The 25,891-nt window shown below is 45.2% G+C and overlaps 2 protein-coding genes and 1 non-coding gene across 6 annotated transcripts in view; all 3 read right to left on the bottom strand.

Annotated features, from left to right (window-relative positions):
• The window catches only part of CHCHD5 (coiled-coil-helix-coiled-coil-helix domain containing 5), a 43,743-nt gene extending 32,078 nt beyond the window's left edge, over positions 1–11,665 (bottom strand). The window contains exons 1-5 of one of the 3 annotated variants that reach the window (XR_006301041.1): positions 11,425–11,665; positions 10,211–10,351; positions 9,945–10,110; positions 1,685–1,843; positions 1,008–1,316 (exon numbers count right to left, since the gene is read on the bottom strand). Coding sequence is in view for 2 of the 3 variants with exons in the window: in XM_043603977.1 (XP_043459912.1) it covers positions 7,053–7,076; positions 9,945–10,110; positions 10,211–10,362 (342 nt within the window). In the remaining variant the exon portion in view is untranslated. Of the gene's footprint in view, positions 1–1,007; positions 1,317–1,684; positions 1,844–6,899; positions 7,077–9,944; positions 10,111–10,210; positions 10,369–11,424 lie in introns of those variants that run through there. The other 2 variants (XM_043603979.1, XM_043603977.1) reach the window with 2 other exon arrangements.
• On the bottom strand, positions 2,878–2,950 carry TRNAK-CUU. Its single transcript has one exon. It is a non-coding gene; the product is annotated as a tRNA-Lys (tRNA).
• Positions 11,666–18,612: 6,947 nt separating the features above from the next.
• Positions 18,613–25,891, bottom strand: part of POLR1B (RNA polymerase I subunit B) — a 28,320-nt gene continuing 21,041 nt past the window's right edge. Inside the window, exons 13-16 of one of the 2 annotated variants that reach the window (XM_043603981.1) lie at positions 22,998–23,194; positions 21,600–21,853; positions 19,747–20,707; positions 18,613–19,714 (exon numbers count right to left, since the gene is read on the bottom strand). In XM_043603981.1, the coding sequence (XP_043459916.1) occupies positions 19,825–20,707; positions 21,600–21,853; positions 22,998–23,194 (1,334 nt within the window). In that variant the 3' untranslated portion in view covers positions 18,613–19,714; positions 19,747–19,824. Of the gene's footprint in view, positions 20,708–21,599; positions 21,854–22,997; positions 23,195–25,891 lie in introns of both variants that reach the window. The other variant, XM_043603980.1, reaches the window with a different exon arrangement.

Below are 25,891 nucleotides of genomic sequence, written 5' to 3' on the forward strand. Positions count from 1 at the left end.
GAGCTGAAATCAAGAGTCAGACGCCCAAGCAACGGAGCCCCCCGGGTGCGCCAACAGTTTGTCTTCGACTGTGGGTTAACTGTTGTGCTCTCTAGAGAGACCACACTAGTCTAACTTTTAGCACTTTGAGTAGCATGACTCTGTTTTCTAGGAGTTCAGACAATGAAAATGAGAATGATTACGTAACAACAGCAGCATGACATAGATGTCACTGAAACACAGATCCGGTGATTGAGGCAGGTGAATGACAAATGGGAGGATGTGTATAACTGGATTAGGAAAGCAACTGCGCAGAAAGGAATGTGAGCTCGCGCACGGTGCGCAGACATGAAAGCACCCACGGAGACTGAATCTCACAAGTTCAGGATAAGACAGGCGAGGACTTCTAAATCTATCAAAAATGGGGGCTTTTCGGTCTCCCCCAAAGACACCAATGCTCAGTGGAAACTAGCCGCCACTGAACTGGGGTGGGCACACCACACAAACAAGCAGGCATTATCACACAGTATCCTTCCCTTAAGGATTCAGATATTGCACATTTCCAGATGCAGATAGTGCAGCTCAAATGTCCTGTGGGCTAACAAAAGGGGGAAATTCTGGAAACAGATGTGTTGGCCCCTGAGGGTGCAAAACCGATTCTGTCAGGTCTTCCTGTAGTTAGTTATTCATGCTATAGTTAGTCTTCCTATAGTTAGTCCACTGCAGTGTGGCAGCAACAACAAATGTGCCCCCTAGCTCTCAGGTACTTCGATTCGAAAAATGGAGTTTCAATCAACTTTCTTAACTCCTATGACTACTGCAATGCAATCACAGAAGACGTAGAAGATTGCTGATCCTTTATCCAAAGACAAACTAGACTTTCCTTATTTCTCTGCATATTTGGCGGGCATGCAACCCATCCCATTCAGTCTCTGCTTCTTAGCAAGGAAAGTGAAAAGACCTTACTTGTTAGACATCCTGGACATCTTCTGTACAACATTGCTAAAACAGAGACGTAATTTACTTACCTGTGACACTGAGGTGTTCATAATGTGCATTTTGGTCACATTTCCATTTCCTCAAAATTCACAGAAGCATTTAATGAGATTTTTTTTTACTTGATCGCTTTTACTTCATTACGTAAAATCTGCTTTGACGCGCAGCTCAGCAAGCCCACATCGCACTAATTCCTGGTGTCAGTCCGATGTGATGACATCAAGCTCAGTATCCTCTTGACAAAAGCACTGATCATGGAATAATTAGGATTTTTGGTTTCACCACCACATAGAAGAAAAGAAGGGTGTCTTCAAGACTGCAGGCAGTTTAGAGAATTCTTACTGTAAAAGGAAAGAGAAAAAGCAAACTTACCGTATTGTCAGAAGAAAAAAATATGTCGTTATTTTTTCTTCAACCTAGATAATTTGCTTTTTAATCAGTACTATTGGGTTTACATTCTCTTTTTTAAAGTCTTTCATTTAAAGGGGTGCCTGGGTGGCTTAGTCAGTTAAGTGTCCACGCCTTGATTTTGGCTCAGGTCAGATCTCATGATTCATGGGAGTGAGCCCCAAACTCAACTCATATTGAGCCCTCTGTCAGCACAGGGCCCGCTTGGGATCCTCTCTCTCTCCCTCCCCCACTCATGCTCATGTGTACTCTCTCTCTCTCAAAATAAATGAACATTCATTTAGGTATCTTAAGAACATACACGTTTGCCTGGGCCTGGTTCCATGGGACTTGTGCTCTGCTGGGTACAGATGCTTGGGGTTGTTCTGGTCTTCATTTTCTGGTCTGCACTTCCCCCTTTTCCTCACCAGCACCGTGCACTGCTCCTCCACAGTCCTGGTGTTATTCTCAGTGACTTCTCCTGGAAAGTACGAGATTTGCCTTGGACTAGACTATCTGCCCACACTCTGCAGCAAGAGCAGCTCCATCAACCGTCCAGGCATCTGCCCTTGGGAGCCTCAGGAGGGCAGATCCCTTTGTTACACAATCTTGTCCATGTCCTTGGCATTTTTTTTAATTTTTTTTTTTTATTCTTGAGAGAGAGAGAGAGAGACAGAGAGAGAGAGAGAGAGAGAGTATGAGTGGGGGAGGAGCAGAGCAAGAGAGGGACACAGAATCTGAGGCAGGCTCCAGGCTCCAAGCTGTCAGCGCAAATCTCGATGCGGGGCTCAAACTCACAAGCCATGAGATCATGACCTGAGCTGAAGTCGGCCACACAACCGACTGAGCCACCCAGGTGCCCCACATCCTTGACGCTTTTGCCGCTTCTTAATACTTTTCAAAGTGACACTCTTTCCTTCTGTCCAGCTGACCTGACATACCATGCACCCCATAATGTCTGGCCCATCAGAGAAGAAAGAAGGGATTCAAATTATTTGGGTCCGACCTTGTTTCACGTCACCACCTCACTGGCAAATATTTATTGGGTTAAAAAAGAAAGACTACTGTGACACTCGTCAGCTCTCTGTGTCATCAGGGGCTTCCAGATAGGCTCAACAGCTTTCAAACCTTAATTCCAAGCACGTTAATATTATAAAACACAGTCAACCAAAATTGAGAAATTCCACTAGGACAGCGCTTCTCATCCTTGCCTGCACATTGAAATAGATTTTCAAATCAGTATAGACATTTTTTTTAAAGTAGGCTCCATGCCCAACATGGGGCTTGAATCCATAACCCAGAGATCAAGAGTCACATGCTCTACTGATTGAGCCAGCCAGGTGCCCCTTGGTATATATTTTTTAATACCAAAGTCTGGGTCTCACCCTAAGACATTCTGATTTAATTGCTGTAGGGTGTGGGCTCAGACTTTTTAAAAGCAGCATACTTTATGGTAGAAGCCAGCTGGCTTTTTTTTTTTTTTCTTTCTTTCTTTTTTTTTTTTTTAAAGCTTTATGCCCAACATGGGGTTTGAACCCATGACCTTGAGATCAAGAGTCACATGCTTTACCAACTGAGCCAGCCAGGTGCCCTGCCAACTTGCTTCCTTTCAGGGTTATAAACTTCCTTAGAGAATCTGGTTCTATTTGTGCATATTCTGACTGAAAGCTTTTCACAGCATAAATAAGGTGCTTGCTTGCCCACTGAAGGGAAGTACTGACTGAAATACTTATTTCCTATTCTGATGACTTTATCAACAAAGTCAGTATATTCGAAGGCAAGCACAGATCCTCAGTTCAACCACCAAGGTGAAATGGAGATTGCTGAACATCTGCTTTCTGCTTAACAAACCCTACCTCCTCACCTCTGCACTCCCTTGACTGCCATTTTCTGCCTCCTCAGAATCCTGAGGGTCATCGGCTCACTCAACCACTTCAGCATCTGCACACGTCCCCATACACCGCCCCCTGTCCCTCCCCACACTGTTCTCAATACTCCCTCAGCCTTCATGCCCACCACTTCTAGGTGGCCTACTTGGTTGAAGGTAGTCATTCTTTGTGAACTGAGTCAAGCATTTTGAAAGCATTCCTGTTATTGCAATATCTCCACCAATGGCAGTTGTGACAGGATGCAGTGATGGGTGGCAGCAGCAGCGACAGGCAGCAAAGGAAGTTGAGATGATGGTGGCTGCTGTTAAGGCAGCCGTGACAGGCTGGGGCAATGGCGGCTGTGGCAATGGGTGGTGGCCATTGTAATGAATGGCCACAGGGTGGCTACCACTGAAGTGAACTGCACTGAGGCAGCTGCTCTTTGCTAGAGAGCTTTCTCTCCACCAAAGTCCACTCTGCCTCTGTATCTGACAAACAGGAAGCAGCAGGGAATTTGAAACTCCAGTCCCCTAAGTGACCCTGAACTAAATGACTGATGGGGGTTAGTGTATAAATACCCCCCACCTCTTGAGTGGGAAGGTATGTTCTCCACTGTTTCCCAGAGTTCCCCAGAGAATTAAGCTGTTGCCCAGTGATAATCTGCTTGATAATGCAGCCTTGATGTACTGCTTTCCCTTCCTGTTTCACTTCCCTCAGCCTTACCAGTGCTTTCTGGGGTCATCTCCCAATGCCTTGCCTCAAAGTCTATTTCTGGGGGAACCCAACCTAAGATAGTGCATCATGAACCAAGGATTATGATCCAAGCACAGATGGCACATTAACAAAAGCTGACCCTATGCCAAGCCATAAAGTCTCAACATATTTCAAAAGATTGAAACCATATAAAACGTGTTCCCAGCCCAATTGCAATTAGGCAAGATAACTAGAAAAATCCCCATATGCTTAGGAATTTAAAAATACAGTTTTAAATTTCTAAATAAGCTGGGATCAATGAAAAATGCAAAACAGAAAGGCTTGCTTTGTGGGAAATTTAAATACATACATTAGAAAAGAAGAAAGATGAGGTGCCTGGGTGGCTCAGTTGGTTAAGCATCTAACTTCGGCTTAGGTCATGATCTCACTGTTCGTGATTTCGAGCCCCGCATTGGGCTCTGTGCTGACAGCTCAGAGCCTGGAGCCTGCTTCAGATTCTGTGTCTTTCTCTCTCTGTCCCTCCCCCGCTTGTACTCTCTCTCAAAAATAAACATTAAAGAAAAAAAAGGCTAAAATTCAGTGAGCTAAGCTTCCATTTCAAAAAGGTAGAAAACAGGGGTGCCTGGATGGCTCAGTCAGATAAGTGACTGACTCCTGATTTCAGCTCAGGTCATAATGTCACCATTCATGAGCCCCACATTGGGCTCAGTGCTGAAAGTGCAGAGCCTGCTTGGGATTCTCTCTCTCTCTGCCCCTCCCTCATTTGCTCTGTGTGTGTGTGTGTGCGTGCATGCGTGTGTTCGTGCGCACACACGTACTCTCCCTCTCAGAAAGATAAACTTTAAAAGGTAGAAAACAAAATTAAATCCAAAAAAGGTAATTATAAAGAAGATAATTAAATTAAAAACAAATACACAACACAAAGAACATCAACAAAGCCAAAAGTAAATTCTGTGTAGATTAAAATTGGTAAACTAATCAAGACTGAATAAGTAGAAAACAAAGAGGGTACAAATAACCAATGTCAGAAATGAGAAAGCAGCTTTCACTGCAGATTCTATAGACATTAAAAAGATTATATGAGGGGCGCCTGGGTGGCGCAGTGGGTTAAGCGTCCGACTTCAGCCAGGTCACGATCTCACGGTCCGTGAGTTCAAGCCCCGCGTCAGGCTCTGGGCTGATGGCTCGGAGCCTGGAGCCTGTTTCCGATTCTGTGTCTCCCTCTCTCTCTGCCCCTCCCTCGTTCATGCTCTGTCTCTCTCTGTCCCAAAAATAAATAAACGTTGAAAAAAAAAATTAAAAAAAAAAAAAAGAAAAAGAAAAAAGAAAAAGAGGCGGAGTCTCCTACCCCTTTAACCTGGGTTGATCTTGTGACTTGCATTGACCAACAGAAAGTGGTAAAAACGGACTTTGACGGTTCCATTTTTGCTCTCTTGGACCCTTGATATCACCAGATAAGGAAGCTGGTCTAGCCTATTGGGAGAGAGGCCACTTTGAGAGGTTCTACATAGTCTCGACCTGTTTTGTCTGTTCTTATCACAGTTCCTTTAGCTACATGGAGCAGAACCCCACTCAAGCTTACCCAGGCAAAGTGGGGTTGGCTGAATACAAAGAATCTGAGGACTCAATCCACAGCCCAAGAAAACTGGAGCTGCGAACAGAAAGCCAGCAGGACCCAAGCAGCCCTTTTAGGGACCACAGAAGCTAATCACAGTCCTCCCTCTACCTGGGTTTTCCCTGCTTTGGGCTTCCTGGCATCTGTTAGCTCTTGCAACCCTGATGGCAGGACTTCCACCTCAGCTCCCAAGCCAAGTGACAACTTTCTTTGTCTTAACGATCAAAACCTGAGGAGACACTCTAGCTCATTTTTCCAAGCCAGAGCACAAGACTTAGGCTTCAAATAGTCAGTCCAGTCATCACTGGTCAGTCACTTCTAATTTCTGGAAGTCTGGAGTCACCCACAGGGGGAAGCGACATGTCTGAATGAATCTGGCTGCAGGTCCTGGGCACACCAACTAGGCACCTGGGGTTCTTTCTCCTACATACGTGTCTGTCTGCCTTCTGTCCTTTAGGACATGCCCCTGCTGGGGAGCGTGTAATCAAATAGCTGGGCCCACAGAACACGGACTCCTGAGGAGAAATGCTCAGGAGCTGCAGCAGCCATTGCTGGTCCCTGCCCACATCCACTCAGCATTCTTCTGGGCCCTGAATGCTTACTTGATTCTCCACTACTCTCCGCTCAGGGCTTTTTTGATGGCAGAGCACATGACAACACATGGGGCAGGCAGAGGTGCTAGATGGTCAACACCCATGGCAACAGCCCCAATGACAGATGGGGAGTTGATGATCTATAGCCCAACTTCCTTGCCCCTTGGATTGAGCCCACTGACCACGGTGGTGACTGGCCTGATAATGCACCTTTTATTGGCTGCCTTCCTGTCTCACCTCCCCACTCCCTTTCAAATGCTTCTGGAATCACACATTCCAAATATACTATCTGCTCTCCGGTTCTCAGGGTTGGACTCTGGAAGAACACAAACGAAGGCAGAAATCCAGGGCAGCAGACTCTAAGCCACATTCCACAATGCAGCCGTTTTCAATAATAAAGCCAGTATTTTTAGCCCCATCGCCTAGTGTGCATGTCTATCACACAACTGGCTCAAAACTCAGAAGGAAAAGAAGTGTGATATTTATTGCCCTCCAAGCCTCAGGAAAACACTCAATAAAGACTTGGTAAATGCTAAAGTGGAAGGGAGAGAGAGCCTTTTCCCATGTCTGTGCAGGAGACAGGAAGTGGCCGTTGGCAGAGTTAACAAGGGAAGAAGAGGAGTCAGCTTAACCCTGGTGAACACGTCCTTCTTTGGCATACTAAGTGAAGCTGGGGAACAGAGGAGCAGGGTTTCTGCCCAGCCAGCTCTCCAGGGGCCCCTCAGGTGCCGAAGGCAGGAATCAAAGCCCGGTATATAGAGTCTTTATTTATTGTAAGTCCTGCTGTCCAGAGAAGCAAGACCCACATCCAGGGTCCTCATGACTTCACCTGGCCACTCTTCAGGGGTGGGGGCATCAAGTGGCCACTCACGTCTAGTTTTCCTATGGCTCAAAGAGTCCTCAGGAGGCAGGAAGCGGCTGTGCCTATAGAAAAAACACATCAACATCTACTAGCACCTACTTTGTGCCCGGCCCTGGGACCACCACCGGGGAGATTGCAGCAGAGGCTGCCCTTGCCAAGTCCACAGTCTGGAGGGGGAAAGTATTAAGTGAGGACCATGCCATCTGCCATGTGAACGCGTGAGACACAGTGAATTGTCACTGGGAGCAGGGAAGGCTCCATTTACTATATTTACTGAGCACCTCCTCTGTAACGTTGTTACAGGGCACTGAATGAAGCAGGCACAAATCTCTAACTCGAGGAAGAGACAGACAACAAACAAACAACTAAAAATATGTCAACTGGGTAAGTTCTACGAAGAAAAGTAAATCAGGGTGTGTGGAGGGGGAGGTAGAGGTAGCACTTCTGTCAGCTACATGAACATAAGACGTCCTTATATCATGTTTTCTGAGATGAGACTGGCTACGTGTTTGCCACTTTGCAGAGCAGAGAATAGAGACTGGCATCTCGCTGCCCGCAATCAGGTGGGGAAAGCTGCACCTGGGATGCCATTACTCAGAAGGAGGAAGATGGGGAGGAGGAGCAGGTGTGGTGGTAATTATTCTGAGTGCACTGAGGAGCTATGACAAGGCTGTAAAGGGGAGAGATGTGACCTAATTGCCATTTTTACAAGTTCCTCTGGCCGCCAGGGGAGAGTAGACTTGTGGGGCGGGGCAGGATGGCCACAGGGAAGACCAGGGAGAGGCTGGCTGCTTATGTAGGGAGGGAACAACTAGCCCTAAGATGGGAAGGTGAGGTCTTTACTGTTCACATGCCCAAACAACTCGGAAAAAAAAAAAACAAACAAAAAAAAAACAATGCTAACGTATGACCAACATATAGACTAAGAAACTATGTGAACGGTATGAAATTACTAAATATTTTCTAAGAATTAAAAGTCCTGATAAAGAAGATGTGGTTTATATATACAATGGAATACTACTTGGCAATGAGAAAGAATGAAATCCTGCCATTGGCAGCAACGTGGATGGAACTGGAAGGTATTATGCTGAGTGCAATAAGTCAGAGAAGGACAGATATCGTTATGTTTTCACTCATATGTGGATCTTGAGAAACTGAACAGAAGACCATGGGGGAAGGGGACAAAAAAATAGTTACAAACACAGAGGGAGGGAGGCAAACCACAAGAGACTCTTAAATACAGAGAACAACTGAAGAAGGGTGGGAGTGTGGGGGAGAGGGAAAGTGGGTGATGGGCATTGAGGAGGGCACTTGTTGGGATGAGCACTGGGTGTTGTATGGAAGCCAATGTGACAATAAATTATACTCATTAAAAAAAAAAAAACAATTAAAAGTCGTGCTAGTGTCGGCTGTTAGGGCCTGAACTTTTCATTTATTGCTGCCTTATCAAAATGAAACAAAACAAAACAAAACAAGGACTACAGGGCCTGTCAGAAAGGTATCTCAACCTTTAGCCAAGAACTTCTCTACAACAGGCAATAGGAATGAAGCAGTGACAAGGCAGTAAGATATAAGCCATGATGGAGGGAGCTCAGAGACCATGGGTGCCTGGGGATGGGGATAGGCCAGCATGGGAGATTTCCAGAGGGAGGTGATATCTAAGTTGGAATAGCAAGTAGCCAGGTGGCCTAGAAGGGCAATTCAGGCAGAAGGAAACAGTTGGGTAACAGCCTGCCAGCAGGACAGACATGCATGCACTCGAATAATGCACGTTCACTGGGGCTGGAACGCAGAGCTTGAGATGGAAAGTAGGGAGTGGTGGGGCCAGAGTCCACACCATGCAGGGACCTATAAGCTGTTCCAGAACTGAGATCTGGCCTGGTGGAAATGAGGAGTCATGGAAAAGTTTTTTAAGGGAAGCAGAACATGGTCAGATTTCCTCTGGGACTGCTCTGGAATCATCAGAGAGAATAGATTAAAAGGGGTAATACAGAGCCATGGAGGCCCAAATGAGAGGGTGTTAAGAGGGAGGTGGTACAAAATGTGACTTTTGTCTTAGGAGCTCACAGTCCATCCAGTGGGGGGAGACAGTGAACATCTAAAGTAGTGTTTCTCAACTTTGTTTTTTTAAACATTTATTTATTTTTGAGAGAGGGAGAGAGAGAGAGACAGAGAGGGAACAGGGAAGGGGCAGAGAGAGAGGGAGATACAGAATCTGAAGCAGGCTCCAGGTTCCAAGCTGTCACCACAGAGCCCGATGCAGGGCTCAAACTCACAAACCGCATGATCATGACCTGAGCTGAAGTTGCTCAGGATGCGTAACCAACTAAGCCACCCAGGCACCCCTCAACTTTGTTTTTATTACTGCTCCCCATGAGGTCTTTATAGACATTTTTTTTAATTGCAGTCACCCACAAAATTTTAATACCATAGTTATACTGCATATCTGTTTATGTACTATATTCATTAAAGAGAGTAAGACTTACCCCCCTCACCCCCATCCCAGTACAGCTGAGGGGCAGTGAGGAAGGGAACAGAGAGCAGGTAAGGAAGCCTGAGGAAGAACACAGAGAACCCAGCCAGGACCTGGGATTTTGTTCTCAATGTGAATGGGAAGCTATTGAAGAGCTCTAAGCAAACATGTAATGTGATTCATTTTTAGTTCCTCTATGCTCTCTCTGGCCACTGTATGGAGGCAAGTAAGACGAGATTCAGGGAGACCAAGGAAAAGGCTGGAGCAGGGATCCTGGAGGTGAACAGGTCAGGAAAGTGGCTGGACTAAAGCAGGGGCTATGGGAAGGGGCAAGAAATGATCCTGTTCTGGATTCTGGATGCACACAGTGCAGGTCTGTGTGGGGGGTAGGGTGGGGCTGGGGATAACTCCCAGGTCTTTAGTCAGAGCAACTAGAACTGATAAGCCCCTGCCTCACCTCCACATTCGAGGGTGAGCGTGGTGGCTGCACCTGGTCAGCACACTGCAGGAAGCGGCGCACGTGCTCTGCACAGTTGCCCACTGCTGCCTCATTCTGTCGAAGACACTCCTCAAAGGCCTCAAAAGGCTCAGCACAGGCCTGGCGGATCTGCCGGATGATTGGGCTGTGGAGGTAGGGCATTTCAGGCATTCAGACTTCCATTCCACTGCCCACCTCTCCCCCTGCCTCCCGCCACACATTGTCTCATACTTGCCCACACTCACTGAGAGGATGTGCATTGAGCGATACTCATCTTAAGGTGGTGACAGTCCCGCTGCCATGACTCAGGCTTGGCCGCCACACACTGGCCATATTGCTCCAGCTCCCGGCCACAGTAGCGAGCAGTGACCTCCAGGGCCGCCTGCCTGTGGAACATAATGGGCTGAGGATAATTCCAGGCAACAGACAAGAAAGGGAGTTCTGGTCTGGGTTGGAGGTGAAGCAGGAACACTAGGGAGTCTGAAGGATCCTGGGATAGGGTCAGGGAAGTGGAGGGAGAGGTAAGGCATGAGCCCTGGGGAATGTGGAACAGGTCGGAGGGCTTCTGGGAAGATAGTGGAGATCTTTTCCAAAAAAGACCTAATTATTCAAAGGCAAGCCTTGGGATCGTGCAAGAAGGGTCTTGGGAGTCCAGGCATCCCTCAGCAGGGCCCTAACTATACTGAATTCTAGGGGAAAAAAACCTGGGAACCCTAAAGGATTTGGATGGAGGTCCTAAAAAGAGGTTTGTAAGCCCACGTGGTGAGATCTTGGGTCCTGGGGAAGTGTCTCTTGACCAGAGAGTCTTCAAGATTAGGCCTGAGGACAGGGTTACTGGAGGTGAGACTTGAGGCCTTGGGGTAGGTTTGGGGATCCTGGGGTGGGTTTCAGAGTTCTAGAGATGTGGAAGTCCTGGATGAGGATGGGGCTCTGGGACAGCTCTGGAGGGTCCTAGAAGTAAGCTCTTGGGAACAAAATCTAGAAATCCAAAGCGGAATCAGAGGTCTAAGAAAAAGTCTGCGGGCACTACAAGGCAGGTCTGGGGTACTGCACAGATCTGCAGGTTCAAAAAGGTATGGTCAGGTGATCTAGGGGGACGAGCCCGCAGCTCTAAGAACGGGTATAAAAACCGTAAAAGTCCTGAGACAATCCTGAAGTCTGCAGGGTGAGGGACCAGACCTTAGATCCTGGGGGCAGGGACTGGGTGTTAGGGATGGGCCTGAAAGTCCTCAGTTACTACGAGAAACAGGGGCGGAGCCTAAACGTTCAGAGGGCGGGACCTCCCTCTCTCTTCCACGCGGAGATGGAGCTTGTAATAGACGGCGCTGGGCCCTAAGGGTAGGTTCTCCGAGGAACAAAGAGGCCAATCCTTCTTCCCGGAGTGCGAGCCTAGGTTTAGGTCACTGGGGAAGGGAATGGGCGAAGCGGCAGATCGGAGGTAGGCGCTCCCACTACTCACATCTCGAGGCCGGTGCCGGAGGGAAATCAGTCAGGGAGAAGAGCCCCGCCTTTTCCGGTGCGGGCTGTCATGGCGGCGCCCAGGTCAGCTGTCCCTGCCTCGTTTTTTCCGGTTACAGAACCGGCAAGTTGCCTCGTTCCCTTTAGGACCAACCTGTCATGGCGGCGCCCTGTGTCTCCTTCCGGTCCCCCCCCCCGTATTGGCAGCGCCTGCGCAGCCACCGCGAGCTCCCAGTCTGACTCGGTTGTTGTACCTCTTTCTACTTCCGGATTGCGGGGGCGGTGCCGCAATGCACCGGAAGTAGGTGTGGCCGGTACTGCGCGCGCTCTTAGCCACCCACTGGGATTTGGTGGCGAGTGGTTACTGCAGTCTATCAGTGTGGCCCCGTTGGTGGCTAGGTTGGGCACCGTGGCTGCTGGGCGCTGGGAGTCTGATGCATAGCGCCGCGATGCCACCATCTGTTTTGCGCAAGCGCTCCCTGTCGCCTCGGGGTGCTGGTTCGTGCGCGCGCACGGAGCGGCGGGAAGAGGGGTCGCAAGAGTGGGACCAGCCGGCCTGGACGTCCCACCGGCTGTACCTGGGTTACCCAGACCAGACCCCCTCCTTCTAGGTATAAGCCCAGGAGCCAGGCCGGACTTGATTTTATTTTTTTTTAATTTTTTTTTTAACGTTTATTTTTTGAGATAGAGAGAGACAGAGCATGAATGGGGGAGGATCAGAGAGAGGGAGACTCAGAACCCGAAACAGGCTCCAGGCTCTGAGCTGTCAGCACAGAGCCCGATGCGGGGCTCGAACTCACAGACCGCGAGATCATGACCTGAGCCGAAGTCGGACGCTTAACCGACTGAGCCACCCAGGCGCCCCCGAACTTGATTTTAATAATGTCTCCACGTGATTATGGGCATGCGTAATTCTATTTTTTTAATTTTTTTTTTTAATTTTTAATGTTTATTTTTGAGAGAGATAGAGTGTGTGAACAGGGGAGGGGCAGAGAGAGACACACACAGAATCCAAAGCAGGTTCCAGGCTCTGAGCTGTCAGCACAGAGCCCGATGCGGGGCTCAAACACACGAACCGTGAGATCATGACCTGAGCTGAAGTCGGTCGCTTAACCGACAGAGCCACCCAGGCAACCCTTCTTTCTTTTTTAATTTTTTTTTTTTTTAATTCGCAATTCTTTCTGATTTCTCCTGGCAGGGTATTGTTTCCACCTCCTGTCCTGTCCTCCAGTGTGAGGCCTGATGGTATGTTTCCCCACCTGTGAGGTTGGGCGCAAGTATCCCTTGGGCAGAGACTAAGCATCAGCCCAGCAGTCTAATATGTAGGGGTCTTCCCAGACTCTGGCCAAAATGAACATAAAATGCACTTCATCTTGGTGTTTGAGGAGCAAGAGCTACTTGTGAGCAAATGACAATTACTTGGAGTATTGTGTACTTGCTCATCTGTAAAGTAGGGATGATGATAGTGACATCTTTTACATAGAGCATAGTGCATGTGAACAGTTTAGGGCACTACCTGGACCCTCAGGAGTTGTGGATAAGTGAGAGCTGTTGGAGGAGGCTATTATGGTTTTGCTGCTCTTGGTTGGCCCTTGGTATAAGATTGTGCCACTGGCCATCTGAACCTGCCTCAGATGACAGGGACAGGTTTGGAGCCATGGGCACAGGAGGAAAGCTTATCACCCAAAGCCCTCCTTCTTACTTGCAAAAACTTCCAAGTGTATTTCTGGTAGGAGAAAAGGGGAGGAAACCCCATAAATGACAGAGAATATTTTGGCCTCAAATGTGGACTGAATCCTCATGTTTCACATTTAAGTGAAATCTTAACCTGTCCCTTGCCACTTCTCGAGTCTAATCTCGAAGTCTGGGTAATGTGCTTCCTCAAGGGAAGGGGTTCAAAGATCTGGGTTCATAAGTAGAGAAGATGAAGACCCCAGCAAGAGATACATTCTGGGGAGTGTGACACCTATGCCCCCAAGCTTCTAGGTTGTTTTTGGCCTATAGCACAAGAGTGTAACTAAATTTCTCTCTAGGGATCGAATGTCAGGCAGACCTAAGTGACGATGGGGTTTGGCGTGAAGCAGACCTGGGTTTGAATCAGAGATCTTGGACAGAATCTTTCTGCTCTCTGGGTTTCAGTTTCCTCCAGAACAGCTGCTTCAGGATGCCCTTGTGAGCAGAAACCGAAGTGACATCTGCAGAGCAGATGGTATGGAGCGCTTTGTACTTTCCCTTTCTAGCCTTATCAGAATTTGTTAGTATTGTAATTGTTTTCTTATTTTCTGCCTGCTTTAAGACCCTGGAACTTTACAAGGGAAGGGGCCTTGTATCTATCTTAGGGTCACCACTGGATTTCCTCCCACCCACCCACCCATAGCATGGGGTCTGGCAGAGTAGTGATGGAATGAATGAAACCATATGCTCACAGGATTGCGTGAGGATAAGATGAGACCCAGTCACTGACTCGAATGATACTTATTAAGTGCTGCTTTATGTGCCAGGAACTGTTTTAGCTGTTGGGGAAACAGCAGCGACTAAAATAGACAAAAATTTATACTGTTAAAAAAGGAATGGGGCGCCTGGGTGGCTCAGTCGGTTAAGTGTCTTGACTCTTGATTTCAGCTCAGGTCATGATCTCACAGTTCGTGAGTTCAAGCCCTGCATTGCGCTCTACACTGACAGTATAGAGCCTGCTTAGGATTCTCTCTCTCCCTCTCTCTCTGCCCCTTCCCTGCTTGCTTGCTCTCTCAAAAAAAACTAAAAAAAAAGGGGGGGTATATGGTGTGATGTTTTGATATACGTAGGCATTGTGAAATGATTAACATATCCATCAGCTCATGTAGTTACCATTTCTTCAGTGTGATGAGAACATTTGAGCTCTGATCTCTTAGCAGATTTCAAGTGAGGTCTCCAGAACTTGACTCATCTTACAACTGAGTTTATACCCTTTGACCAACATCTCCCCATTTCCCCCACACCCCAGGCCTGGCAGTTACCATTCTGTTTCCATGAGTTCAGCTGTTTCAAGTTCCACATGTAAGTGAGATCACGTGGTGTTTGTCTTTCTGTGTATGTCACTGAGGATATAGTCCTCCAGATAGGGCACGTCAGATTTGATGAGAGGCAGGGAGTGTGATGGGTGGGTACCGGGTGGTGGATGGGAGCGTGCACTTGTTGAATGTGACTGACTTGGAAGGAGTTGTTCAGTGCTTTGATCCCTGGCCAGAGTAGGAGCCACCACTAATGGCAGCACAGAAGCAGCTTTGACCAGATGATCTGTGAGCTGGCAACAAAGTGAGTCCTGACCCTTGATCCCCCGAGGGGCCCACGTGGCAGGAAGGGATGGTGCCTGAGTGTGTCAGTGATTTCCTAATGGAGTTATGAAAAGAGCACTGTAATTAGGAGAGGGTCTCCTGGACTCCTGAGAGCTCCTTCTGTCCCCTCAGGTGGCTTTACTGCCACCTTCATCTTCTGGGCTTTTCTATTTTGCCTTTTCTAGAAGCTCTCCCTCTTGATCTTAAGTTTATAGGACATGATGGGTGGGAAGCAGATCCTGACAAGCCCAATACATGTGAAATCTCCAGGCTGAGGACGGCAGTGAGCAGTCACGCTCTTCCAGCCACATTACATCTTTTCTCACTGGTCAGGTGGCTAGTGACGTAGAGCTTCAGGACCACTCCTCCTCTGGAAATAGTGGCACAGGTAATTGTTAGAGGAAACCATATACTCTGAATCGGGGTGAGGGGTGTCTCCTGGCCTCTTTTCTCCATATTTTTAAAAATAATTTCAGGTTTGTTTTTTTTTTTAAGGTCTATTTATTTATTTTGAGAGAGAGAGCAGGGGAGGGGCAGAGAGAGAAAGACAGAGTCCCAGGCAGGCTCCTTACTGTCAGCGCAGACCCTAATGAAAACTGTGAGACCGTGACCTGAGCTGAAATCAAGAGTCAGACGCTTAACCGGCTGAGCCACCCAGGCACCACTTAAGCTCCTTAGTTTAAAAAAAAAAAAACAAAAAAAAAAAGATGGAGAAAAAGGAATGCTTTCCTTGAAGCTTAACTTTCACTTCACCAGTGTCTCCTGGATCCCATGTCTCTCAGGTTTTTTCTTCCAGAGCCCAAAGCCTTAGGATTCCTGGGAACTGCAATGAATTCCATCCCTGCCTCTTGCTTCTGGATTCCAGCCATTTGTCACTTCTATGGAGTGGCCAGTGAGGCTTGGAAGAGGGTCCACTTGTTGGGTCCTGCCATGCTCCACACAGGCCTGTATTAAGGGTGTTGGGTGAGGGAGGGTTTGGGAAGAGGTGAAACTCATGGCTCTGTCCTAGAGAAACTGACAAGTACTAGCTTAACAACCTAGGTGATGATGGGTGTGCTGCAGAACAGAGGGTGTGGTGCCTTCATGGTGAGGTCTGCTGGGCTCTGTTCTGCCTCCTGGGGACTGGTCTTAGGCAAGACCTTGACCGCTCGCTCAGGGCAATTCTTTCCTCCTGCCCTGGGCTGCTGCCTGGTGCTGGGGTTCCCAGTGGGCCTGGCTGCCTCCTCAGCACTGCCTGTGCCTTCCTCATCCACTGCAGATTCATGGGGTTTGAGGCATAGGAGATACAGATTCAGAAGCTGCAGCTGATGAATGGGTCCCAGTGACGATCTCTTCCAGGTCCTCCAGAGCTGTGGGCCACAGGCTGAAAGGGAGGTGTGCAGAAACCCATCCTAGATTAGAGAACATTGTCCTCACTTCTTGGCTTTGCCTTCAAGAAGTGGTATTTGAGGGGTGCCTGGGTGGCTCTCTGTTGAGCATCTGACTCTTGATTTCAGCTCAGGTCATGATCGCAGGATCATTGGATCAAGTCCTACATCAGGCCCTGTGCTGAGTGAGGAGCCTGTTTGGGATTCTCTCTCTCTCCCTTAAAAAAAAAAAAAAAAAAAGTGGTATTTGATGTTTCAAGTAAGACCCTACACCACTTGGGAAGGAAAAGCAAGCATGGAAAGGGTTAATTAAGTGGTTTGGTTCCCTTACAGCCAGTCTGGGCTTCCTCACCAATCTCTGTCCACATGGAGGCACCCTGGGAAATTGCACACTTAGAACTCATGCTATCTAACCTGTGCTCCATAGGGAGCTGAGCCTCAGCGGGATTAGATTCCTGAGGTTGCTATAACAAACTACCACAAACCTGGTGGATTAAAACAACGGAAATGCATTTTCACGTTCAGGAAGCCGGAAGTCCAAAATCAAGGTGCTGCCTGGCAGTTGATTTCCTTCTGGAGGCCCTGAAGAATCTGTTTTATGCCTGTCTCAGCTTCTGGTGGTCGCAGGCAGTCCTTGGAGTTCCTTGGCTAGTAGATGCATTATTCCCATCTCTGCCTCCACTCGCATCACCTGGGTGTCTCTGTCCTCTCCTCTTGGGACACCAAGGCCAAAAACCCAGGGGACACTTTAACCTACATCCCTTTGCCACAGGCTGTCCTCTGTATCATTGTCAGTAATGAATACTTGCAGTTTTGTCAAAAGACTTACTGAGACCGATCAGAGGCCGAGGGCAGTGTGGACAGCCTGTGGGAATGTGTGAAGCACTCCTGCCTGTACCAGCTCTTCCATCAGTGCGGTGGTCTGTTCCCCAGTCCTGTACTGCCTTACCCACACCACAGGGCTGGGCTGGGGCACCTCGTGGGTCCCACATGGGTACTGCTCCCACTGACACTGTCCTCATTGTAACATTTTCCCAACAGGAACGCTTCTTACCATCAAAAGATGTACTACACATACTTGAAACCTTTTTTATAAATAGATCTTGTAGTACCTGTTACAACCACTTGGGTGTATGGCATGTCCATTAAATAAAACTCAGGTTACTTTCAAAGACCACAGCAGGGCAATTCATTTTTGTTATATCAACATTCCTGACAGAGACAAATAATTTACTTCATCTTGTGTATAGCTCTTTGATTAAAAATTCACTTTTGGGGGGCACCTGGGTGGCTCAGTTGGTTAAGTGTCTTGACTCGGCTCAGATCATGACCTCACCGTTCGTGGGTTCGAGCCCCACTCGGGCTCTGCGCGGACAATGTGGAACCTGCTTGGGATTCTCTCTCCCTTTCTCTGCCCCTCCCCAACTCATGCTTTCTCTCTCTCTCTCAAAATGAATGAACTTTTTAACTAAATATTAATCTTGAAAAAAAAAAAGACATTTGTTTTATAACAACATTCCATTCATATGTGTATCTTGTCTATACCTGTACCCTTTCACTGCATATAGTGATTTGTGTTGTACCAACCCAACATTCCAAGAGATACAGAATATATCACTCAATCCTCTGGCACAAAAAAAAAAAAAAAAAAAAGAATCTTGATCTGAACCTCACATCTTCTACAAAAACTCAAAATGGATAAATGGATCATAGATTTAAATGTAAAGCATAAAACTGTAAAATGTTTACAAGGTAACATAGGAGAACATCTTTAGGGTTGAAGAGTTCTTAGGACACCAAAAAGCATGATCCACCACAACCCAAAAGCAAATGATGAACTGTGCTCCATATCATGGAATGCTGAGTGGCAGTAAGAAGGAATAAACTACATGCAACAACTTGAATGGATCTCAGGGGAATTGCATTGACTGTTAACAGCCAATTTCAAAAGGTCCCATACTGTGCGATTCCATTTATGCAATATATTTTTTTCTGATATTCTTGAAATAACTAAATTCTAGAGATGGAGAACAGATTAGTGGTGGCCAGGGGTTAAAGATGGGGGACAGAGGTAGGTAGTTATAAAGTAAAAGCCTGAAGAAGCCTTGTGGTAGAATAGTTGTGTGTCTTGATTATGTTGGTGGTTACACCAATCTACACATGAATGAAACGGAACAAAACTGTATGCACAGATACAAATGAGTGCATGTAAAACTGGTGAAATATGTCTAAGCTCTATGAATTGCCCCAATGTCAATTTTAGTGATGAATCTAAAAAGTTTAGCTGGGATACTAACAGTAGGTGGAAGTATCAGCCAGTAGGTACAATGTATTTTTCCTTATTTTTTTCCAACAGTCTCATGAAGCAAAGCCAGGATATCCTTTGAATGGATATTCTTCTCAGTCTAGCCTGATCTGTCTTACAGTTAGTGATAAACACCTAAAGCCAGACTCAAGAAAGAATTATTAGTGAAGCTTAACATCAAAGAGCATGCATTCACAAGTGAATACAACAAAGTTATGTATTGCAAACACTGTTTATAATAGCCAAAGAATGGAACTTTCCAAATACCCATCAACAGGGGATGACAGTATATCCATGCACTGAAATACTGTACACAGGAAGAACAGCCACTGGATTTTAGAGACTGGTATGAAAAAAGAATGTAAAATATCACAATAAATTTGTTTATTACATATGGAAATGGCATTTTGACGATATTACATTAAATATAGTATATGAACATTATTTCTGAGATATGGAAACAACCTAAATGTCCATCGAGAGATGAACAGATAAAATGTGCTATATACATATAATGTAATATTATTCGGAAAAAAAAAATTCTGCCACATGCGACACAAGTAAACCTGAAGGACATTATGCTAAGTGAAATGAGCCAGTCACAGAAGCACAAACTCTGCCATGATCTCACTCATACGAGGTATCTAGTCACTCACAGAAACTAGAATGATGGCCCGAGGAAAACGGGCAGTTGCTGTTGAACGGGTGTCAGATTCCACTTAACACAAGACGAGTGAATTCTAGATACCTGTACAACGTTGTGCCTGTCATTAACAATACTACCATGTACACATAAACATCTGTTAAGAGGATGGATGTCCGGGTGGACGTCAAGTTCAGTGTTTTTACCAAAAACGAACACACACGACCCCAAAGGGCACAAGGAATCTTCTGGAAGTGGCGTTTATTACCTTGATTACAATCATTTCACAGGTGTATGCATGTGTTCAAACCCATCAGATTGTATACATTAAATACGTGCAGTTTTGTAGAACAACTACATTTCAATAGAGCCACCTTTTGTTTTTACTTTAATGGAGATATAAGAAAATATAAAATTACATCTATGGCTTGCATTGTATTTGTATTGGACTGCTCTGCTCTAGCCAGAGAAATGTTTGATGGTCACTGCCTGCTGAAAATAGGATACAAAGAACCTAGGGTTGGAAAGACTTCCCTGTATATCCGTCAACTTACCAGTGTATCATTTTTTGAACATAATGTATTAAAAATCAACTTCAGTAGTTCTTACGCTGGATAGACTCAGAAATCCTGAATTCTCAGTTGCTAGGTCTTGGTTGAAAACTCTAACACCCTTGGAAAAACTCCACAGTAACCAAGTAATATCTTCACTAAACTAAAGTTACATCTTATTTTAATCTGATAGTTTTCCTAACCCAAAAGGCCACATCAGGTTAAATGACATCCAATTTCACTTTGATGTTCATAGCTGCCAGTTCGGCTACAAAATACCGGAAAACGTAAGGCACAGAAACAGTGTCAATAGTATCGCTGCGATTACATAAAGTACAGTTGTACTTTCTGTTGCGCATGGCAGACCAAGAAGGCGGTGGCTTCTCCAACAGTGGAGAGAGTAAACTACCACACTCCACGCACACGTGGGCTACCGATCGATCCGAACAGTTGAAGAGGCGGTCATGAAGGAGAAAAGATGTACCGTGGGCTAAAAGAGCATCCCGCTCCATTTCCCCAAAACGGATTCCGCCCTGGACGTTTCTTCCCCCAATAGGCTGGTTAGTGACTTTGTCTCTGGCTCCCGTCGTTCTAACCTGGAATTTGTCTGAGACCATGTGGCGTAAACGTTGATAATAAACCACGCCTATGAAGATGTCTGCTTCCAGTTCTATCCCACTGATGCCACTATACAGCCTCTCGGTGCCATAGAAGTTGTAGCCAGCAGCTTTCAACATCTCACCGAAGTATTCTAAGGCCGAGTTCTCCTCTGAAAAGGTGAAGGGTGTAGCATCGTGGCAGAGACCGTGCAAAGCAGCAGACTTCCCCGCCATACTCTCAATTAACATACCAATGGTCATGCGGGAGGGAAAACCATGAGGATTGAACAAAATGTCTGGGACCATCCCACTCTCAGAAAATGGCATGTCCTCAGCTGGCCACAACCGGCTCAAGATGCCCTTCTGCCCATGACGACTGGCAAATTTATCTCCGATAGTTGGGTTCCGAGGGACTCTCATCGTGATGCAAATACACTTGAATTTCCCACTGCCGGTGTCATTACTGCACACTTTGATGTTATCCACAATGCAATTTTCTTTACTCCTAGGAAAAAATAAGCAGACGGGAGGTCAAACTATGTTCTTTAAACTTACAAAGACACTTAAGTCTTATTGATATAATTAGTGCGTCATATAGGATATTTGCAAAACTTATTCCTACCTCTATTCTCCAGTACAAATAGAGATGGTGTCCCTACGAGTATTTACGAACAGGGCTACTGATTACGTTCACTACACAACTATGCCCATCTGAAAGAATGGCGACAGAGGCAACTGAAAAACTATGATGAAGACCTACTGTTGAAACAATTTTCTGGATGTAAAATAAGCTAAGAAATTTTTAATTTTAATAAAAGGCACAGTGAACTTGACATTTTAGCTAGGAAAATTCCTAACAACATGCCTGAGAGAGATGATCAAGTTTGAATAATACAGTTTTGAAATCAATCACAGGTAACTTATCAAACTAGGAGACTGACAAGAGAAGTAGAAAAACAAAGGCCATACAGCAGACACAGAACTTTGTCTCATTTAAGAAACGCCACTTCAGGGGCGCCTGGGTGGCACAGTCGGTTAGGCGTCCAACTTCAGCCAGGTCACGATCTCGCGGTCTGCGAGTTCGATCCCCGCGTCGGGCTCTGGGCTGATGGCTCAGAGCCTGGAGCCTGTTTCTGATTCCGTGTCTCCCTCTCTCTCTGCCCCTCCCCCGTTCATGCTCTGTCTCTCTCTGTCCCCAAAATAAATAAACATTGACAAAAAAAATTAAAAAAAAAAAAAAAAAAAGAAACGCCACTTCAGTTATGACTGAGTCAGTGACTAAAACCATCACTTCTGTCTTCTCCAGAATTCTCCTGTTAAAAGATAACATTCACTGACCACCAGCAATTTCACTGAGAAACAGCCTTCACAAAGTAGTATTGGGTATCCGAACTTACTTATAGTAGATCACAAAGTTTTCCCCGGTGTTGAGGTTCAGGTAGCCATAATACGGATCTCCATACTGCAACTGTGCTCCGATAAATGGCAAGCCATCATCATCTAACTTCTGCAAAACCCGTGGGTCACCAGGTTTGACTCCGAACACCAGACTATCATCTCCTTGTTTAATTTTTTCAGAGAGATCTATGAACTCAGACTTGTAGACACTTCCATGGGCAAAGCCTCGTTCCCAAGAGGCCTTATTCACAATCTGTGAGGTCAAAAAAATCATTAATTTAAGAGACTGAGGCCAAATGGGGATTTTCAAAATTAAAACTAGTTAGAATTAAAATACTGGGTTTATGATAACTGCCATTCTAATTTTAAAACTCCAAATTTCCCAAGTCACCTACACTAATAAAACCCAGACACTTGTAAATGGCTTAAGACCTAATCATACATAAATATAAATGATAGGGGCACTTTGGTGGCTCAGTCAGTTAAGCATCTGACTCTTGATTTCGGCTCAGGTTGTGATCTCACAGTTCATGAGATCAAGCCCCACATCGGGCTCTGTGCTGACAGCACAGAGACTGCTTGGGATTCTCTCTCCCTCTCTCTTTGCCCCTCCCCCGCTCACATATGTGTGTGTTCCCTCGCTTAAAATAAATAAACTTAAAAATAAATAAATATGAAATGTAGACATATCCAAGACCTTATTCACTCAGCATCTACTCACACATGCACTCAAATATCCATGATATATGCATATTTGAATATTTAGTGAATATCCCTCAAGGCTTGCCATTTTCTTTCTTTTTTTTTTTTTTTTTAATGTTTGTTTATTTTTGACAGAGAGAAAGAGTATGAGCAGGGGAGGAGCAGAGAGAGAGGGAGACACAGAATCCGAAGCAGGCTCCAGGCTCTGAGCTGTCAGCACAGAGCCCTACGAGGGGCTCGAACTCACAGACTGAGGTCATGACCTGAGCCAAAGTCGGACACTCAACCGACTGAGCCACCCAGGCGCCCCAAGGCTTGCCATTTTCAATGGAGACTAGGAATTCATCATTTAACAGAACACTCTGGTGCCAGGACATGAAAATATTCCTTCAGTAATCCCACAGTAAACAAAAAAGTTAAAATGAAAAGAAATGAGGGGTGCCTGGGTGGCTCAGTCGGTTAAGCATCTGACTTCGGCTCCGGTCATGATCTTGCGGTTTGTTGAGTTCGAGCCCTGCGTCGGGCTCTGTGCTAAGAGCTCAGCGCCTGGAGCCTGCTTCGAATTCTGTGTCTCCTCCTCTCTCTGCCCCTCCCATGCTCATGTTCTGTCTCTGTCTCCCAATAATATAAACGTTAAAAAAAAATTTTTTTTTTAAAGAAAAGAAATGAAACTACATTCTCTTGGCAGAACTCACCATGGCATCTTCCATATCGTAGCCAGTGTAAGAAATAACCGCAACAATGGCATTTGTCCCAATTGGATAGTTATCCATATCATAATAATCATACATGTATGGTCTCACTAAAGGGCTTTGTGGAGTCTGAAGACGATACAGTTTATTATCTGATCGAGCTTGGTAAGTGAGAAGTGGAAAGCCCATAGTTTGCTTCCCTACAAAGGAAAAAAAAAAACCCTTAGCATCGTTTTCCCCTTGACTATAAAGGTGATATATAAAATTGGTAACAATAAAACATTCATCATCAGGGAATGAATAAATCAATCGTGGTGGTTCTGCTCACTACAGACTAATACACGGCATGAAGATGAAGCAGACCATGTGTATCTATGTAGCCAGACCATGAAAACGATGCTGAGAGGGGAAAAGCACAGAATGACATTTTATATTATACGATTTAGGCACACATCCCAGGTAATTCCACTCCTAGTTTATGGACATGTGTATAATGTAAGAAAAGCATAAAAAGGATGCATATAAATTACAGGATATTACTAGTTGGGGGACAGACGGGGTGAAAAGCAGACAGTAACTATTATCTATCTACTTAGATTACTTCCTTACACACACACAGAACACAATGTCAGTATCTGCTAATTCTGGGTGTGGGGTACATAAGGTAGGGAAGTAAGACTCTTCTTTGTACTACTTCACATTACAGAGAATCAACCTGAAACAAAATGATTTATAAGACCATATGTGTATGCATAGATACACAGTGAATTTTAAAATCTAGAAAAGGAGACTTCCAGCTTCCAGTAAGAGAACGCTACACCTCAGCACATTAAGATCCAGAACAATGCAAAACAAAAAACCACACCCGCCCCCCCCCCCCCCCCCCCAAAACACACGCAGTATGAAAGCACTGGAGTCAGAAACTGGAGAGGAATTCACACTTGGACAAAAGAAACAGTACAGAGGGAACTACTAGCTTTTTCAGTTTTTAATGTTTTTGCCTGATGGTTCAGTCACTGTAGTGGCTACAACTTGGATAGAAACCTACAGTCCTACCAGCCTACAGAATCAAGGAACAGAGTTCAGAACACAACAGCAACTGGAAAGTAAGGGGGTCGATTTTAGAAAGGAAAGAACCATGAAGAGCCTTAAATTCTGCAAATAAACGGAGTCCAAATCCTTGGCGGACTAAACTATGCCTGGGACAGATCCAAGTAGGCCACCTGAGGCTAAAAGAACATACTTCAACTGCTGTGTTCAGCTATCTACCAATTAAATCTAAAAACCAATCTTTTTGAAGGACCATAATAGAACCGACAATCTTTAAAATCTATCATTCACGATGTCATGGATACAATCCAATATTACTAGAAATACAAGGAAATAGGAAAACACAACCCATACTTAAGAAAAATGTAATCAATGCAGATGGATCCTGAGATGACCCAGATGTTAGAACCAGAAGACGGTGATTTTTAAAAACCTGTAATAACAATGCTCAAAAACATAAAGGAAAATATGTTCACAATGAAGACAACAACCTCAGAGAAAATAGAAACTATAAAAAAGAAACAAACAGAAATGCTAGGCTAAAAAACTAAATATCTGACATAGAATGAAAAATCAGTGAAATTAACAACAGATCAACAAAATGATCCAACCCGAAGAGGAAAAAAAAAGATAGAAAAGGAGATTATAAACCAATGGCTTACAGAACGATACCTAAAGTTTTAATATACATGACACATAAGTGAAATCTCAGGAGAGGCATGAGAGAATGGGGCAGAAGCAGTGTTTTTACAATTAATGGCAAAAACTACAAATTTAATTACATCTTTTATTTTTTATTTATTTTTTGACAGAGAGAGTGGTAGCAGGGAGAGGGGGTAGGTGGGGGGAGGGAGACAGAGAGAGAGAGAGAATCTTAAGCATGTTTAGCAGGGAGCCCAAGGCTGTGGGGCTCATTCTCAGGACCCTGAGATGACCTGAGCCCAAATCAAGAGTTGGATGCTTAACTGACGGAGCCACCCAGGCACCCCGATTAACTCTTTAAAACCAGATTTAAGAAGACCAATACACTCCAAGCACAAAGAAAATCATATGTAGGCATATCATACTCAATCTGCTACAAATCAAATATAAAGTAAAAATCTTAAGGACAGGGGAGGGTGGGGGGGGGGGTGGGGGGAGGAACACATTATCTACAAGCAATCAACCATACATGTAACCACTGACTTCTAGTAAAAATGAGAGACCAAGAAGAGACAGTTCGATACCTTTTAAGTGCTGAACAAACATAACTCTCAATTTAGAAATGTACATCTATTTCCTTCAAGTGAAGATCAAACAAAGACATTTTCAGAGAAATAAAAACTAAGAGGATTTGTAGCCAGCCACCTAAACTACAAAAAATGCTAAAGGAAGCTTTTCAGGCTCAAGAGATAGTACTTGGAGGTATTCAACGGAACACGGAATCAATCATCAGGCAGGAATGAAGAATAGTGCAAGTGATAAGATGTGGGTGACTACATGGTTTGTATTCTTCAAAAGTCAAATCACAAGACCTCAAACAAATCCAAATTGACAAACATTGTACAAAATAAATTACCTTTTGGTTCAAAAACATCAATGTCAAAAGTGACAAAGGCTAAGGATCTGTTCTAATTTAAAAGACTAAAGAGACATGACAACTAAATGCAACTTGTTATCCTGGACTAGGTGCTACGCACAAAAAAAAAAAACTGCCACAAGCCGTATTTTTGGGACAATCAGTCAAAATTTGAGTAAGGACTATAAAATAGTATAACAACATCAATGTTAAATTTCCTGATTTAAACGCTTGCCCCTGGTTACGTAAGCGAACATCCTTGCTGTTAGGAAATACACAATGAAATATT

The sequence above is a fragment of the Prionailurus bengalensis genome, chromosome A3 (genome assembly GCF_016509475.1).
Source record: "Prionailurus bengalensis isolate Pbe53 chromosome A3, Fcat_Pben_1.1_paternal_pri, whole genome shotgun sequence".
In the NCBI taxonomy this organism is placed as follows: Eukaryota; Metazoa; Chordata; class Mammalia; order Carnivora; family Felidae; genus Prionailurus; species Prionailurus bengalensis.